At 45.4% G+C, this 15,243-nt stretch overlaps 1 protein-coding gene across 1 annotated transcript in view; it reads right to left on the bottom strand.

Moving 5' to 3' along the window:
- Positions 1–646: 646 nt before the first annotated feature.
- Positions 647–15,243, bottom strand: part of Nup93 (nucleoporin 93) — a 101,697-nt gene continuing 87,100 nt past the window's right edge. Inside the window, exons 9-22 of the mRNA XM_051169277.1 lie at positions 14,787–14,919; positions 13,244–13,401; positions 11,983–12,148; positions 11,554–11,647; positions 10,430–10,621; positions 9,705–9,831; positions 9,518–9,590; positions 9,203–9,247; positions 7,860–7,976; positions 6,935–7,053; positions 6,200–6,317; positions 5,560–5,643; positions 3,833–3,961; positions 647–943 (exon numbers count right to left, since the gene is read on the bottom strand). Of these exons, the coding sequence (XP_051025234.1) occupies positions 833–943; positions 3,833–3,961; positions 5,560–5,643; positions 6,200–6,317; positions 6,935–7,053; positions 7,860–7,976; positions 9,203–9,247; positions 9,518–9,590; positions 9,705–9,831; positions 10,430–10,621; positions 11,554–11,647; positions 11,983–12,148; positions 13,244–13,401; positions 14,787–14,919 (1,666 nt within the window). The 3' untranslated portion in view covers positions 647–832. The remainder of the gene's footprint in view (positions 944–3,832; positions 3,962–5,559; positions 5,644–6,199; positions 6,318–6,934; positions 7,054–7,859; positions 7,977–9,202; positions 9,248–9,517; positions 9,591–9,704; positions 9,832–10,429; positions 10,622–11,553; positions 11,648–11,982; positions 12,149–13,243; positions 13,402–14,786; positions 14,920–15,243) is intronic.

Genomic DNA, 15,243 nt, shown 5'->3' with positions numbered 1-15,243 from the left:
GTTTCTGTCTGTGAGAATGCAGAATGAGCCCATGGTGCCTTCATGAATGCTGACGGGATAATCCAAGTAGATGAACTGAGTGCCAAAGGAGAGAAGCTGAGTTCTCTAAGAGAGGGGATTGTGCAAGTCAGCTTTCAACAGAGAGAGGAGGGGATGAACTCACCCACTCTCCACCTTGTGCGGGGCACTGGCACCTCTTCTACTGCAGCAATCCTAAGCCAATGCTTTGACCCCATGGAATTGCGAACAGCAGACTAATTGCCTGGAGTCTTGCCTGAGGAGTGAGGGGTGGCTTGGAGCTACATGACCTTTAAGGATAGCAGCACTTGGTGTTCCCCCACAGATCTTACATGACCCAAGGCTGAAGTTGGCTTCATACACAACTAGATTTGTGAACATGCACTGTGACTCTGCTACAAATTATGGTATCTGAGTGAATGGGACTCCAAAGGCTTTGATTCCTTGCTCATGATGGGTAATTTTTTTAATCATCACATTAGCCAAATTACAGACACTTGTGTAGCTTCTCAGCCTCTGGCCCCAAAACTGTTGACACCATTTATACACACGCACACGCACACGCACACACACACACATACACACACACACGAAAATAACCCAAAATTGTAAAGGAAAAAGAAGGGGGAAAAAAAAAAAAGAAAAAAATGTTTAAAAGAAATACAAATCAAAGAAATTTATTGGTATTGACAAAAATACATAATACAAAAAACACAACACAACACAACAGAAACAAAACAGGAAAGCCCACCCCACCTGGCCCATGTGCCTAATAAGTGTGCAGTGCAGTCCCAGACCCCATCAACCATGGCGCTTAATTCATGAGGACCTCCATCTGCACCAGCCTGGCGTTAGTGTCCCCAGACGTCCGGTACGGTATCATCCCAGCAAAGGTAATCAGGGCTCTGGCTTGACTTCGGAGTTGCTGAGAGAAAGGGGGTCAAGACAAGAAAACCAGTTAACTGTCAGGTCAGGATGAAGCACTGAGAACCACCACCAGGCTCATCTATGCTGCATGCTTGGTGTCAAGAACATCTGAGCCTCCAGCCTCATGACCCCTTTACAAAATGTGTCCATTGTGGCCTCATTCCACAGTGTCAAGCTTTTGGCCTAACAAAGGCTGGTGACTGCCTCACTAACACATCTGGTCAGCTTTTACACGGCTGAGGCTTCAGATGCACCTGTTCCCGTTTTCCTGAGCCTCCCTGTGTCCTAGCTGGCCCATCATCTCCACAGGGATCTGAGTTTCTAAAGGCCCCACAAAGCCCTTGCAATGCAACCTTTCAGGCTGTATCTCTGCAATCAGGGCCACTTCCTTTCATCCCATTCTCCCATTTTCCTCCTTTTCTCCCTTGGGACACAAGACACTCTTCTGAAAACACAATACTTTATCAAATTTCTGGACTGTTACGGGGGGGGGTAAAAAGAGGGCCCTACAAATTTAAAACCACGTCTTTCCATAAACTAAAAAAAGAGAACCTGATTTCTAAGTGGTAAATTGAGCACAGAACAGAGAAATTCAAGAGGGGGTGGGCACTAGACCAGACTTAGGAGAAGGGCTCCTTCAGGTGGCTGCAGCAGATGCTGGGCTCTAGGGACTCAGGTTGCCCATGCTGAGATGTACCTGTCATACTAGCTAGCAAGAAAGCAATCCAAATCATACAGAGGAAAGGCTGCATCTTTCTCAACTAGGATGGCAATGTCAGGACAAAGTCAAGGGTCATTACCAGGTTTCCTCAAGGGCTGTTTCAGAAAGATGAAAAGCAGATGCTTTTTGCCTGATGTGTGAAATAAACTGTCAAGTGTACGGTCTTCTTAATGTCCCAAGAAAAAGAAATCACACTCTATGATGAGAAAACTCATGGTACTTCAAGAGCTAAGCTACCCAGCCTAGCTGGCATCTTTAAATGAGTTCTGGAGAAGCTAGGCAGGATTTGGCAGCACTTTACTTTGTTGGGAAACTACTTCTTGGGCAGGTAGCTTTGATGGATGAGTTGATGCTCAATGTCATCCATCTTCACCTCTCAAGAGAAAGTAAGATAAGAAATACAGAATAGACTGGGGGCAGAGGCACACACCTCTAATCCCAGCACTTAGAAGGCAGAGGCAGGTAGATTTCCGTAAGTTCAAGGCCAGCCTGGTCTATATAGAGAGTTCCAGGACAGCTAAGACTATACAGAGATCGAGTCTTAAAACAAAGAAAGAAAAGAAAGAAAGAAAAGAAGGCAAGAGGAAGACATCCCTTGCTGTGCTGGGATGCGATGCAAGAAGTCATGCATGCTACGTAAGTGTTCTACCACACTACACTCAGAAGGTATGCTGAACGGGCTCCCTCCAGACAAGGGAGCTTTCTGGCCAGAGCACTACTTCCTGTCCTGGCAGGGTCCTCCTGACCTCTAAAAACACACTATTACTCAGAGCTTCCTTTGCCACAGAACAATCCTGGCACGGGGCAGATAAAGTGAGCTCAATTGTATAGTAACACAGGCTCTAGACTCCCAAAGGGCAGCTGCATTTGCTGTCCACATGGAGCAGCTCAGTGGCTTAGCCTGTGGGTCAAGACCCCTCTGGGGGTTGGACAATCCTTTTACAGTGGTTGCATATCAGATATCATGCATATCAGATATCATGCATATCAGACATTTGCATTCTGATTCATAATAGCAGTAAAATTACAGTTATGAAGTAGCAACAAGAGTAATTTTATGGTGGGGGGGAGGGTCACCACAACACAAGGACCTGTATTAAAGGGTCACAGCATTAGGAAGGTTGAGAACCACTGGACCAGCTGATTACTCCAATGGAGAACTCCCAGGCACTATTCTCTCCATCCCCAGAAGTGAACATTTCTGCTCCTACTCACACACAAGTTGTATCAGGGACAATGCCTAAGGGGACAAATGGACAACACACATCTTCAAAGAAAAACACGTCAAACATGTTCAATTCCCCCAAACAAGTCTGGTTAGCAGAAAATGCTCAGAAAGCCCCATAGAAACACTAAGCCGGGCAGTTGGTTCAGTGACACAAATGTGTAATCCTAACACGCAGGAAGCCTGAGGCAACAAGACCAGCCTGGGTGACTGTGTAAGACCTAGTCTCAAAAAATTAAGAGATACAGCTTGGTGGCTAATGGAAAGGCAATTTAAACAAACACCCAGTCCCAAACCCCAAACAACAATGACAACAATAAAAAGCCAGTGACCATCCTGTCTCTTGGCTTAAAGGGTTCAAACAATGGATATTTGCTATTGAGTCCTAGGATCCAAACCACCACTGTTCAGCATAGAGACTGCTGGAAGGCCCACAGAAGTCACACCCAGCCCTCCCAGCCCTCTGAGAGCCAGCCCTAGGGCAAACAAGCGCTCCCTATGGCAGGCTTCACTCTCCTCGGGCGTAAAATCGGGATCATAATGATGTCTAGTCACTCTCAAGTGTGACTGTGACACTAAGAGAGGAAAAACAGAGGTTTGCATTGAAGAGTGTACAATCAAAAGTAGAATACAGTGTTGTTCAGTGTTCACCCCTGAGCAAGACTCAAAGTAACTTGGTATGTTAAAATGAACAAGAAATCCTAATTACAAATTAGTATTTTGTTTGATTTCCAACCCATCCCTACCCCTAGTTTGAGAACAGCAGCGATCCCATTCTTTGATTTCTCCCAGGAGCTTCCTGTATAACATTCATACTAGTGCTAGGTAGGGCCCAAGGGAAAAGAGTGGTTAGGATCACGTGGCCAAAGAAGGCTGGGAAATGGATTCCAGACCAGCAAGGTGATTCTTAGCAATGTTTCTCAGGAATGCTGGGATCTTACAGAATCACGGTCTTCGATGACTCGCTGGGGCCTGGATGCTGAAGACGGACTTGTTCCTTTGAGCCTCTTAAACTGTGTGAACAGGATGTTCATGGTGGCAAGAAGTACTTCTGAGAGGTTGTGCCTGATCTACAGAGAGAAAAACACCTGCAGTAAGGGAAAGGGATCCAGTCCCTAGAAGGAGTGGCATGAGGAGGGACAGCATGGCTCTGCCTGGCCATGCTATATCCCACAGCTGCCAATGGAGAACTACAGTCACCCAAAGGGAACTGGTAGCACTGTATGTCATGAGTGGCAGCAAATCCCCGCTCCTTAGGACACTTTGGTGGGCAGCATGCCATCAGCACAGGCACTAGGTCCAAGCACGGAGGCTCTGCTGGCCAGCATAAGGAGGCCAACAGAGCACTTAGTATCAGAGGTACCCAGGTCCCCACAACTCCCCACTGCCATAAGCCTGCTGGCCTGTCTGTCTCCACTAGTCCTTCCTTGAGAAGTCTACAGGGACAGAGCTTAGTGCATGACTTTAGCCCATGATGCAATAAACCTTGTATCTACAGGAGGGTAAGAAATAACATAGGAACAATGGCTAATAGCAGAATCCTCCCTTAGTGTGAAGTGACAAAGGATGGAGGATGACTTCTGAGCTTCTCTGCCACTGTCCCAACAACTACACCTTCCTCATGTGAAGAAGCTATAACCCAGGCAGCTGGGTCCAGAGTAAAGTATCTATGCGCTAAAGAAATGTCTTACCTGAATGTGCATGGGACGATCAGGGGAGGGCCCTGTTATAGCCCACCAGGGTAAAAAGAATCTTGTGGGGCATAGCCTGGATGCCAAGAGTTTTAAAGCTCTCTTAGTGGTTCCATACGTAGCCCAACTGAGCACCTTGAGCTATGGTAGACAAGCTTGAAGCCTTGTAGAGGCAGTGACCCTGGGCTTCTGGGATGATAACAGTTCACAGTCACTGAACTTGCTTCTTTTAAAAAAAAAAAAAGGTACTTTATAATTTGTATTCACATATGTGTGGGTATGCTTGTCCATGTGTGCATGTGTTGAAGCCATGGATTAATGTCTGATGTCTTTCTCTGCAGTACTTTATCTTCTTTTTTGAGAAGGTGTCTCTCATGAACCTGGAGCCCAGCATTGTGGCTAGCAACCCCATTCCTACCCCTCAGTGCTGAGGTTACAGATACTGCTGCCATGCTCAGCTTTTATATACCCTACTGGTAGGTAGGTACTTACACATCAAACACTATCCACTGAGCCACTTTCCCAGCTCCAGCTTTTAATTTTAATGTCCCAATAGCTCTGAGAGTTCTAGTTACGATAGCCATATGGACTGCACTTTTCTAGAATGGTGTTCTGTGAGTTCATACAACCTTTCTTGGAGAAAGGGTTCTGGTTGACCTGTGAGTCTGGCTTAATTCTCTCACTGTCTGTGTACACCAGGATATTTTAATACTTAAGTACTTCTACAGGGTGCATGGGGTACATTCTATGACTAACAGCCAACTTCCCCCAGGTCTGTCTCAGTATATAAGGAGGAGAGCAATTGAGAAAGACAACCATCATCTTCTGTGGGCTTCCACACGCACATGTGCCAATACACATGGGAACATAAATGCACAAGCACAAGCGCACGCACGCACACATACACATACACACACACACCCCTTTTGGTTTTGGAAGGGATGGGACAGAATTCTGTAATGGGCAAAGAGACTCACTTCATCACTGAAGTTTCTGAAGGCAGCTACCCTTTCTTCCACACTTTCCTGATTCAGAGGCACCAGCTTCAATCGGTCAATGATCTGTTTAAAAGAAAACATCACCAGCTGCATTATGCAGTATTATAGTTACACCATTCCCCTCCCAAAATACAAAAACAAAATGAAACAAACAAAACCAGTCAAAAAGGGCAGGAAATGCTCTTCTTCCTGTACATAACAGCTGTGATCCTGATGGGAGGTGGTGGTGCACACCATTAATCCCAGAGGCAGACAGATCTCTGAGTTCAAGGCCAGCCTGGTCTACAGAGAGGGTTCCAGGACAGCCAGGACTACACAGAGAGACCCTGTCTTGGCGGAGGGGGGAGGTGCACTGGGTGGGGGAGAGAAGAAAACAAAAGACCCCAACCCTAACCCATAAAGCCCTGATAGCTTACTAACTTGATTTTCATCCTCATTTCCAGACCGAATTCTAAAATTCAGAAGCCTATTTCTAGATTAAAGGGGAGAGAAAAAAAGAAGAGGGCCTGGAGGCACTGGGGCACAGAAACCGTTAAATTCCTAGGATCACACTTGTCTTCTCCACGTAACAGGCTTGTTGGTGATAACCTGTTCTTCAAACACCCTTGCAGAAACTTACATCAAAGGCTCTGTCAATATGACCACTGTGATACTCGTCAAAAAAGGTGATCAAGTCCAAGAGGAGATAGAATGTAGAGTCCACAAATTTATTTGCACTTATTCCCTGAGCCCTGTACCTGAAAGACAAAAGAGGGGTGCTGAGGGAAGAGTATGGATTTCCACAGAATTCCAATCAAAATGCATCTGCATGCAGAACTCTCTGCATGAGGGGCACTAGGAAGTGACGAACAGTGTTCATTTTTGAAACTGTGAAGGGCCGACTGGTGTAGATTTGGCGATATTCTACCTACACACACTCTGAGTGAAGCATGCTTCTCTCACATCCACCATCAATTCTGCAGTCAAGTCTTTAGGAAGGAGAAGAGGACCCCGTGGGTTAAAAAGCCTGAGGGCCAATGCTGGGGACTACTGCATAAGTGGAGAGGTCTCACTTGCTGAAGGATGTCTTTTGTGTTGCTGCAGAAAAGCACCCTAAATCCAGTCACCTCTGGAGTTAATCTGGGTACAGTCTGGGAACTCTGAGACTTTACTGGGAAGCAAGGTGGGTTCTACAACAGTACCCACATCCCTGAGGACTCCTCCTTCCCCCGTCACCATCATCACAGGATGCTATGAAAGAAGATGAATTAGTATAACCTCTGGGAAGCTGCTAGAGCCTAGTGAAGCTGAACATGCAGTAGGGCGAGCACTGTGCCTGGCACCCCGGGTCCCGCTGAGCTGGCTCTGGCCTTACCGCTCAGCAATGGAGAGGGCCATGTTCTTCAGCCTTTCCTTGTTGGACTGTGGGGCACTGATCTGTGGGACGACAGGACTCAGCAGCTTGTTCATCAGCTCCAGCACCTTGTCAGCATTCTGTTTAAGTTTGTAAGATTAAGGAAACAATCAACAAAAGGACAAACTAAATAAGCAAAATAAGAACAGCAATTTTCTGGAGTGAGTGATGGACTGAATGCTCTACAACATCCTGAGACTGGGGTTGGGTGGCCACAGCTGTGGGCGGTTCATCCAATGGACGCTTACCACCTGCATACTTTCCTAATTATATCTCAACCACAGCATTCTTAAATTTAGAAAACCTTTATTTAAAAACCACTTACTTTTATTTTTATATGTGTATGTGTTTTGTCTGCATGTATGCATGTGTACCATGTACATGCCGTGCCTGCAGAGGCAGAAGGGGCATCAGATTCTCTGAAACTGGAGTTACAGATGGTTGTGAGCCACCATGTAGGTTCTGGGAACTAAACTCGGATTCTTTGGAACAGCAACCAGTGCCCTTTAGCAGTGAGCCACCTCTCCAGCCCTAGGGAATCTTCTCTTTTAGGTCACCTAAGTCATCTGCAGTCATCACATATTCTTAGGTACACACATTTAACCCAGGCTCTCAGACTACACACTGCGGGCCACTACAGAAGGCTACCACATGGAACTATGGCGGCTTTGACAACGCCTACGGTATCTCTTTGGCCAGAGATACTTTTTAGGATTTGGTAAAATGGGAATTTAACCCTGACTGTTAGAGAAACATGTTAGAGAAAACACTTCAACAGGGACAGTATAAGCAAAGACAATGCTGAAAAGCTTTGAGCATTTAGCGGAAAGGCCGGCAGATCTATCAAGCACAGAGAAGAAAAGGGACATTAAAAGGGCACATTTACCTTGGCAAGGTCATAAAGCTTGGCTGCTTCTTCAAATAGTCCTTTATTTTCTGCCACGGAAGCAACTTTGTTGATAATAGGTTTTGTGTCACTGGTAAACTTATCTATGACTCCAGGCTGACAAGACAAATATTAAGGGGGAGGAAGAGACTCAATACCCAGCAGCAACTGTGACACAAAGCCCTTGAACTGGAAATGTTTGCTCTAATCAACACTTTTTCATCTGCCAGACTTGGACTCTCTTGAAGACATAAAAGCCCACGCTAAAACCACGGAAAGAAAGACACAGCACATTTAATGAAGCACATGGAGTCAGCTATGGCACATTTGTGGTTTCTGAAAGATTTTCCAAAATGAGCAAGAATAGGCAAAATTATTGGTGACTCTAAATTTGCTGGTGAGTAAAGTGTTATAAGACTTTCAATTTACTTCCTAAGACAGATGCTGAACAAGTACACAGGAAGTGGTGAGGAGGACTTCCACCACTCAGCAGTAGACACATCATCAGGAGAGTCTGACAGGCCCCAGGACACACAGGAAGGGAAGATGGACTGTACAATACTTGTGCTTATCCATGCCAATGCTCCATCAAGGCTAGACCAATCGGGTGAGTTATCCCTCTATCAATGAAATGTATATGTTCAGATTCCAGTTGTGTGGTCTTAAAGAAAATAATTAGCCACTCTTGTTTCTGCTTCTTCATTTGGGAAACAGAAGATACTGGTTCTCATTTTGTTGGGGACTGTCATAAGTGAGTAAGAAACCGCACACATAGCACTTGGCACAATGCCCAAGAAGACTAGCTACCATCATCAGGCTCTTCATCTGGGCTGCTGGGCCAAACTATTCAACTTTACAAAGGAAAATGAGTACCTGTGGGGCATACAGGGGGAGCCAGGGTCAGGACTGGGCTCTGCCCTTCTCTTACGGTGCCCCATGACATGGCAAGTTCTAGAGGAAGTGCTAAGGCTCCCAGAAGACAGCATTTCCAGGGTTGCTGGGGAGTTCTGAGTACTCAGGAATTGCCTTTTGAGAGAGGTGAAGTGTATTCTAACTTTCCCATCTGGAGAGTAGGCATAGTAATCATTTGCTTTTCTTCATGTTTTATGAATCAAAATAGAGCCGCCTCAGCTTCAAGGAAAAAAGGCAGGCAATTTTTGAACATATGAAAACACTATCTAATCACAAATTTATAAATTTTAAAGAAAAAAAAGTGTATGTAAAACTAAAGCCATCAGGTGGGCCTATAATTTCATCCTTCCGGTTGTTAAAATTACTGTATCCAGATGCAAATCGTACAATGGACTATATCCTTCTGACAATCGGGGACACGTTTAACCCACCTTTCTACTTCCGTCGTTCTCTAGTTTCCCAAGTATCATATCAAACTGTGGAGGAAAAAAAGTTTACTCAGTTTACCAGTCAAGGAAATAAACACAACACACAGTTCCTTAGGGAAAAGGGTTGGAAGAAAAGGGGGGCACAGGAATACTCTTATATAAACTAGGAAACAGTGAGACCAAGATCAGTATTTTCATTGTTAAAAACCAAAGAAAGCCCCACCCTACCTCCACCTCTGGCCATGTACAAATAACTCACATAGAGTAACATGAGAACACACTGAAAGCTCCAGCCAGGGAGACAGAAGGCTGCCTTACCTCTCGGCTTTCTATCACAAGCTCACTCACACAGCGCAGAAACATGTTTTCTCCTTGGCTGTCCTTCTCGTCCCTACAGAAGCACAGGAGTAGCTTGAGTGGTGTGTGGTATGGACTTGGAGTCTAACAGTCAGTGTCAGAAGGAGAAATAAAAGCCAGCCAAGCAAAAGGCAAACGTAGGTTTCACCTGAGGAAGTAAAAGTACTGGAGGGCTTCCCTGGGATCCGTGGACTCAAACTTGCGGGTGTAGAGCATGAGCAGACGCACAAAGTTCAGCCGCCGCATGCAGGGAGGGTCGCCAGGCTCGTGGCTGACTGCACATCAAACAGAAGTGCAGTCAATTTTCATAGCCCCTCAGAGCGCCGCAACCGAGATCCACAGAGACTAAACGTACAGGCTGAGAAGTATGTATTTCTGCAGCCGACTCCACATTTCCCAATGTGACCTCACCACTGCCCTCCATTTTCCCTTGTACAGACAGTAGAGAAAAATGTCTCATATCGTGAATGACCAGCATGATGGCCTTTACAGGAAATGACCATGTACCGGCCATCATGGCTCAGGTGCTGGGGAGAATGTGCTGACCCAACCAGTCACGTTTACCTGCCTCTCCCACCTGGGTAGCCACCATAGGTGGCTATGGTTGGTATTTCCAAGGTCTTTAAAGTCAGAATGGACTAATGAACACTATATTCATGACTCTTGGAATGGCTTTGTCTGGTCACAATGCTAGCATCTGGTATCACCATTTAACACTCCAGAAAACACCAAGGGGTTAAAAATAAGCACTCTAACACCATTGCAAAAGCTTAAGTATCTACAGGCTCTAACATGACAGAAATCCAGAGTGGTTACCATTTCACCACTACGTGCTGTGGTCACATCAGTGCCAGCTAAGGCCTAAATACTCACGGAGCTGAGCACTCTGCCCGGAGGATTTTAAAAGCAGCTTTAGCTCAAACAGCACCAAGGCCACATGGACGGCATGGCAGCGCAGCCGCTCCATGCGGAAGAGAAAGGCAATGGCAGCCTCAAACTGCGCAGTCAGGAACAGCACTTGGAAGTAGAGGAAGGGCTGCTGGTTCACCGTGAAGTGGGACTCGCCTGGAGGAGAGGAGATGAAATCTATTCAGAAGGAAGCTGCCACTAGTTGTCTGACCCTGAGCATCTACTGATCTTGTTGGGTGGAAAGAAAGCATCAACATGGACACAGTAAACTACACAAAATATGACTCAAAGCCAGGCATGGTGGTTCATGGCTCTACTACTTATAGTCACAGCAATAGAAAGGCAGAGGTAGATGGATCTCTGTGAGTTCAAGGCCATTCTGGTCTACAGAACGACTTCCAGGACAGACAGAGAGAAACCTTGTCTTAAAAAGAGAAAGACCCAGTTCCTCTACTTTCTCTAGGCCTCACTACATGCACGACTGTCAGGGGCAGGGGTCCTGCTATAAAATTCTAAGCTGTTCGCATCAGAGAGGAGAGAAGCAGTTAAAGATGTTAAAGTAACAGAAGCTGCAAAGAAGCTGACGTGCACTTGGACTCACAGAACCCTGACGCCGCAGACCCTTTACTTCCTAGAGCTGCTCAACAATGAGGGGGTCAAAGGGAAGAGCTACTGTTCTCTCCTTTGTAATCCGATGTGACCACTATCAAGATGTACAAGGGAGCAACTGAGGCCTCATCCACATCCCTCCCAAGCAAAATAGTATTATGGTCTATGACCATGGAAGCCATGGATTTCTTCTTTCTTTCTTTTCTCTTTTGGTGATGCCAGAGAGCAATCAAATCCAAAGTCTCTGGAATATCAGGCAAGTACTTCTTCACAACCCAGTCCCGGCTCCTCTATTCTTATTCTGAGACAAAGTGAATCTCACTAAGCTGCCCATGCTGGCCTTGAACTCATGATCTTCCTGCCTCAGTCTCTCAAGTACGCAAGTGATACACGTTTCTTAGTGCATAATGGTCTCTACCTGGTTGAAACTGTAAGTCATGTGCCCTGAAAGGAGAGACGGCGATTGCCCAGGATCTTACCGTAGTCCTCTAGCAGCTGCTTCTGGAACTGTGAGAGTGTGAGTCTGTCTTGTGGTGAGCTGGTGCCGTCATCATCAAAGCACACCTGGTTCAGCTAAATCCCCAAAGGAAAAACACACATTGGTACAAACTATATCCTCAGCCATATGTACAACTGTAGCTGCCTAGCAGCAATGCTCAATGCTGTGAGCAAGAGACTACACGATAAGCTTGTAGCTCAGTGGTAGCATGCCCGTGGCCCTACGTTATGCCCCTGCAATGCAAAAGGGGAGGAGAAAGGAGGAAGAAAACGGAAGTTAACTGTGTAGTTTATAGTTGGGAATTACACAATAAAAAACAGGGGGGATAGACATACATCTACTGGCCCTGTCCTGATCACCGCACAAACATGTGTGGAGAGCTTGGGCCAGCAAAGGAAGCTGTGCCTACTTTTAGCCATAGATAGTCCTCAGTCTTGTCTGCTACTTCGCTCTGGTTGTCGGTGATGTCGCATCTACCAATGATACAGTACACAGCCCGCTTATAGGGGTCTGTGTTGTTCCTGAGGGCTCTGCGGTAGTGAAGGCGGAGTTTGTTTTCAGTAGCTGGAGACAATCTGAAAACACAAAGGGAGACTACTAGCACCATGTCCTTCTGTCCATCAGCCTTCTCCCATCCCCAGAACTCCTTAGGGAGGGCAGAAATGCTAGGGGTCAGTATTCTATCCCACCCTAGGATCCCTCAAGTATTGACAGAGTGGGTCCTGTTGTTATATGTGTATCTGAATGCACACTTGTGTACCGTAGCGTATAGAGGCTGGTCTGGGACTTGCTAATCAGCTAGGCTGATTGGCCTGAGTCCCAGGAATCCCTTTTTCCTCACCTCACCAGTGTTGAGATCACAAACATGTGCTACCATGGTTAGCACGGGTTCTGGAGCTGAACTCAGGGCAAGTACTTTATTTACTGAGATCGTTCTCCAACCTCTTCTTTCAACTGTCTTAAGCCCTGGGTCTCCACTTCCCTTATTCACATAGGCTCACCTCCTAAATAATCTACTTGCATCCAAATCTTTGACTCAGGATCTCTTTCTGAGCTGGGCGCTAACACTCCAGCTGTATTTCTGAACTGATCTTTAGCCTTAACCCTACTTACACTGTATGAGCAAATCAGAGGCTTACAGTTTGAGACTATTACCTACCCCTTGAGTATTTGCTTTCAACAGGCAATGCTGGAGTACGCACCACATTTTTCCTATGCATGTGGCATATACAAACTGGCTTTGAAGATGAATGGAAGCCCACAGGCCTTGGTCAACGTCTCAATGCTAACTTTAAGATGACTACATTCTAGCTCTAACTCATAAAGTGTATAGCATACACTTCCACGTGGACTGAACAAAGAATTTTGTGTTTAACAAAGTGACTAACATAAAAGTCTCATTTTATTTCAGTTATTAATTACTTAGTTTTTGGAGACAAGGTAGCAAAATGTAGTCTAGGCTGACTTTTGAACTCACCACCTGATGCCTCAGAATCCTGACTGCTGAGATTACAGGCACACACCAACATCCTTGGCCAAAATGTTCTATTTTATAAAGCAACCCTGACTTAAGAGTATTCCACGCAGTCCTCCACTGACAGGAAACTTGCTGACTACAGTTTACTACTACAGGCAAAGCACAGCAATTGAAGTGATTCCACTCACTGTACCTTCTATCCTTGCTATTCATGTACTCCTGGAACCAGGTTTTAAACTCCCCCAGCTGGTGCTGGGCTCGACTGACAACTTGCGATGCAGCAAGCAGGTCCCCGCAACGCATGCAGTAATAAATCAATGCCCAGACAGGATGGCCTTCTACCTCTCCATCCTAAAAGACAAAAAGAACAGTCAAACAAAAAAGAGCTAACCAACCACTTTCTGATGTGCCAACCCAGCTAACGCACCTAATTCCCACTATTACCCCATGAGTTAAGAGCTACAGATAGCATCCTACTCTCTGTATTTTGCAAACAAACTAATTTGTCCAAGGAAAAGCAATATAGTATGGATCTACAGTTACTTTGAAGTGAACAGAACCCATATGACCCACAACAGCTCTGTGCTTTCTCTCATAGCCAACCACAATAGCATCACCTTCTTTGACTTTCACAAAACAAGGGCTAAAGATATCATTGACCAATGAAGGATGCTGTCATCCACTTGAGCTTTTAAAATTAATTGCTTGGTTTTGTTTGTTTTAGTTAGTTTGTTTGTTTTGGTTTTTTGAGACAGGGTTTCTCTGTGTAGCCTTGACTATCCTGGACTCACTTTGTAGACCAGGTTGGCCTTGAACTCACAATAATCCACCTGCCTCTGCCTCCCAACTGCTAGGATTAATGGCGTGTGCCACTACCACCCGGCTAAAATTAACTGCTACTGAATAGTCACCCATTCCTTGTCCCTTCACATGTTTGAGTGTCTGGATATCAGAACCTACTAGGTGACTGTCTCTACCTTCCCAACAATGCAACCACCCACCCTACTTATTATTGTCCATGTAGCAGGCCTGGGCTTGTCTTGTGTTTCACCAACTGTTTCAGGAGTGGTCCTCAGAACTTTTGACACTCCCCTCTGTGACAGAAAACTTCATAAACTTGACATCACATGGTGTCACTTGCCCTCTTCAACACTTTTAAGCTATGCACGTCCAAAGTGCTCAGCCTTGGGACTCAAGGCATTTCTCTCCCAGGTAGTTCAAAGCTTACCACATACCTACCACTCCAGATAACTTGGCTTTCTTTTTTGTTTGTCCATATTGTTCTCTCCTCCTGGAATAGCTTTCCAGGGTCCCAGGAGGGTAAACCCCTGCTCTTTCACCTAGCATCTTTTATATGCCACACTGTCAGCACAAAGATCCAGTTTAGCTTGTATACACTGTATGAGACTTTGTAAAATAATTACACAGCTCCATGATAAGCTGGGCAGAGGAACTCCAACCATACCCAATGCCATACTTTCAGATGTTTTGCTTTAAACTTCTGACGTATCCAAGAGTCCTTGCAGTCAAATTTTAAAATTCATCTGAAACCTGATGCTGCTTCCCTCTCCTACTTCTACCCAGGATCCCTGCATGACCGATTTTCAAAGGGTCCCCATGAAACAGCACTCCCTCATCCTGGCCTCTTCACCACACAGAACCTACTTTCAATTGAGAATGCCTGGGAACAACCAGTGGCTCCAGAGTGTGTCTGACCATGTAGAGGTTTCTAGTACCTGAAGTCCTGGTGAGGGAGCTGGCAGTTTAATATTCAGGAAACTTCGAACGAGCTGGTACGTCCCAGGAACACCACCCAACTGAGCCTGATGCAGATTTCCAAAGACAGTCACAAGGGTGTAATTCTTATAACTGAAACAATTTTAAAAGAAAAAAAATGGCAAAGGCTCATAACATGTATTACACAAGCCTATGTCTATATTCAGCACACCAGACCGACTGTACAGGCCTGATTTTAAATCTCACACACAAGAGGAAAACATACATACGTAATGAAGCAAATTTCATTTTTATCATTGTACAGATTTTTACTACAGATGCTCCCAAAGAATTCCTAGGGGAATATAGCTGAAGTCGTCAAATGCTTTAAAGGTGGAGCCTAATGTTCTAGTGGGTTTGCTTTTTTAAAGACAACCCTTTTTATTTTAAAGAACTTACAGTAAATTCCATAAAAAG

The sequence above is a fragment of the Acomys russatus genome, chromosome 26, assembly GCF_903995435.1.
Source record: "Acomys russatus chromosome 26, mAcoRus1.1, whole genome shotgun sequence".
Taxonomy (NCBI): Eukaryota; Metazoa; Chordata; class Mammalia; order Rodentia; family Muridae; genus Acomys; species Acomys russatus.
Note: the sequence above shows the minus strand (reverse complement) of the source record. Positions and strands in the feature narration are given on the sequence as shown.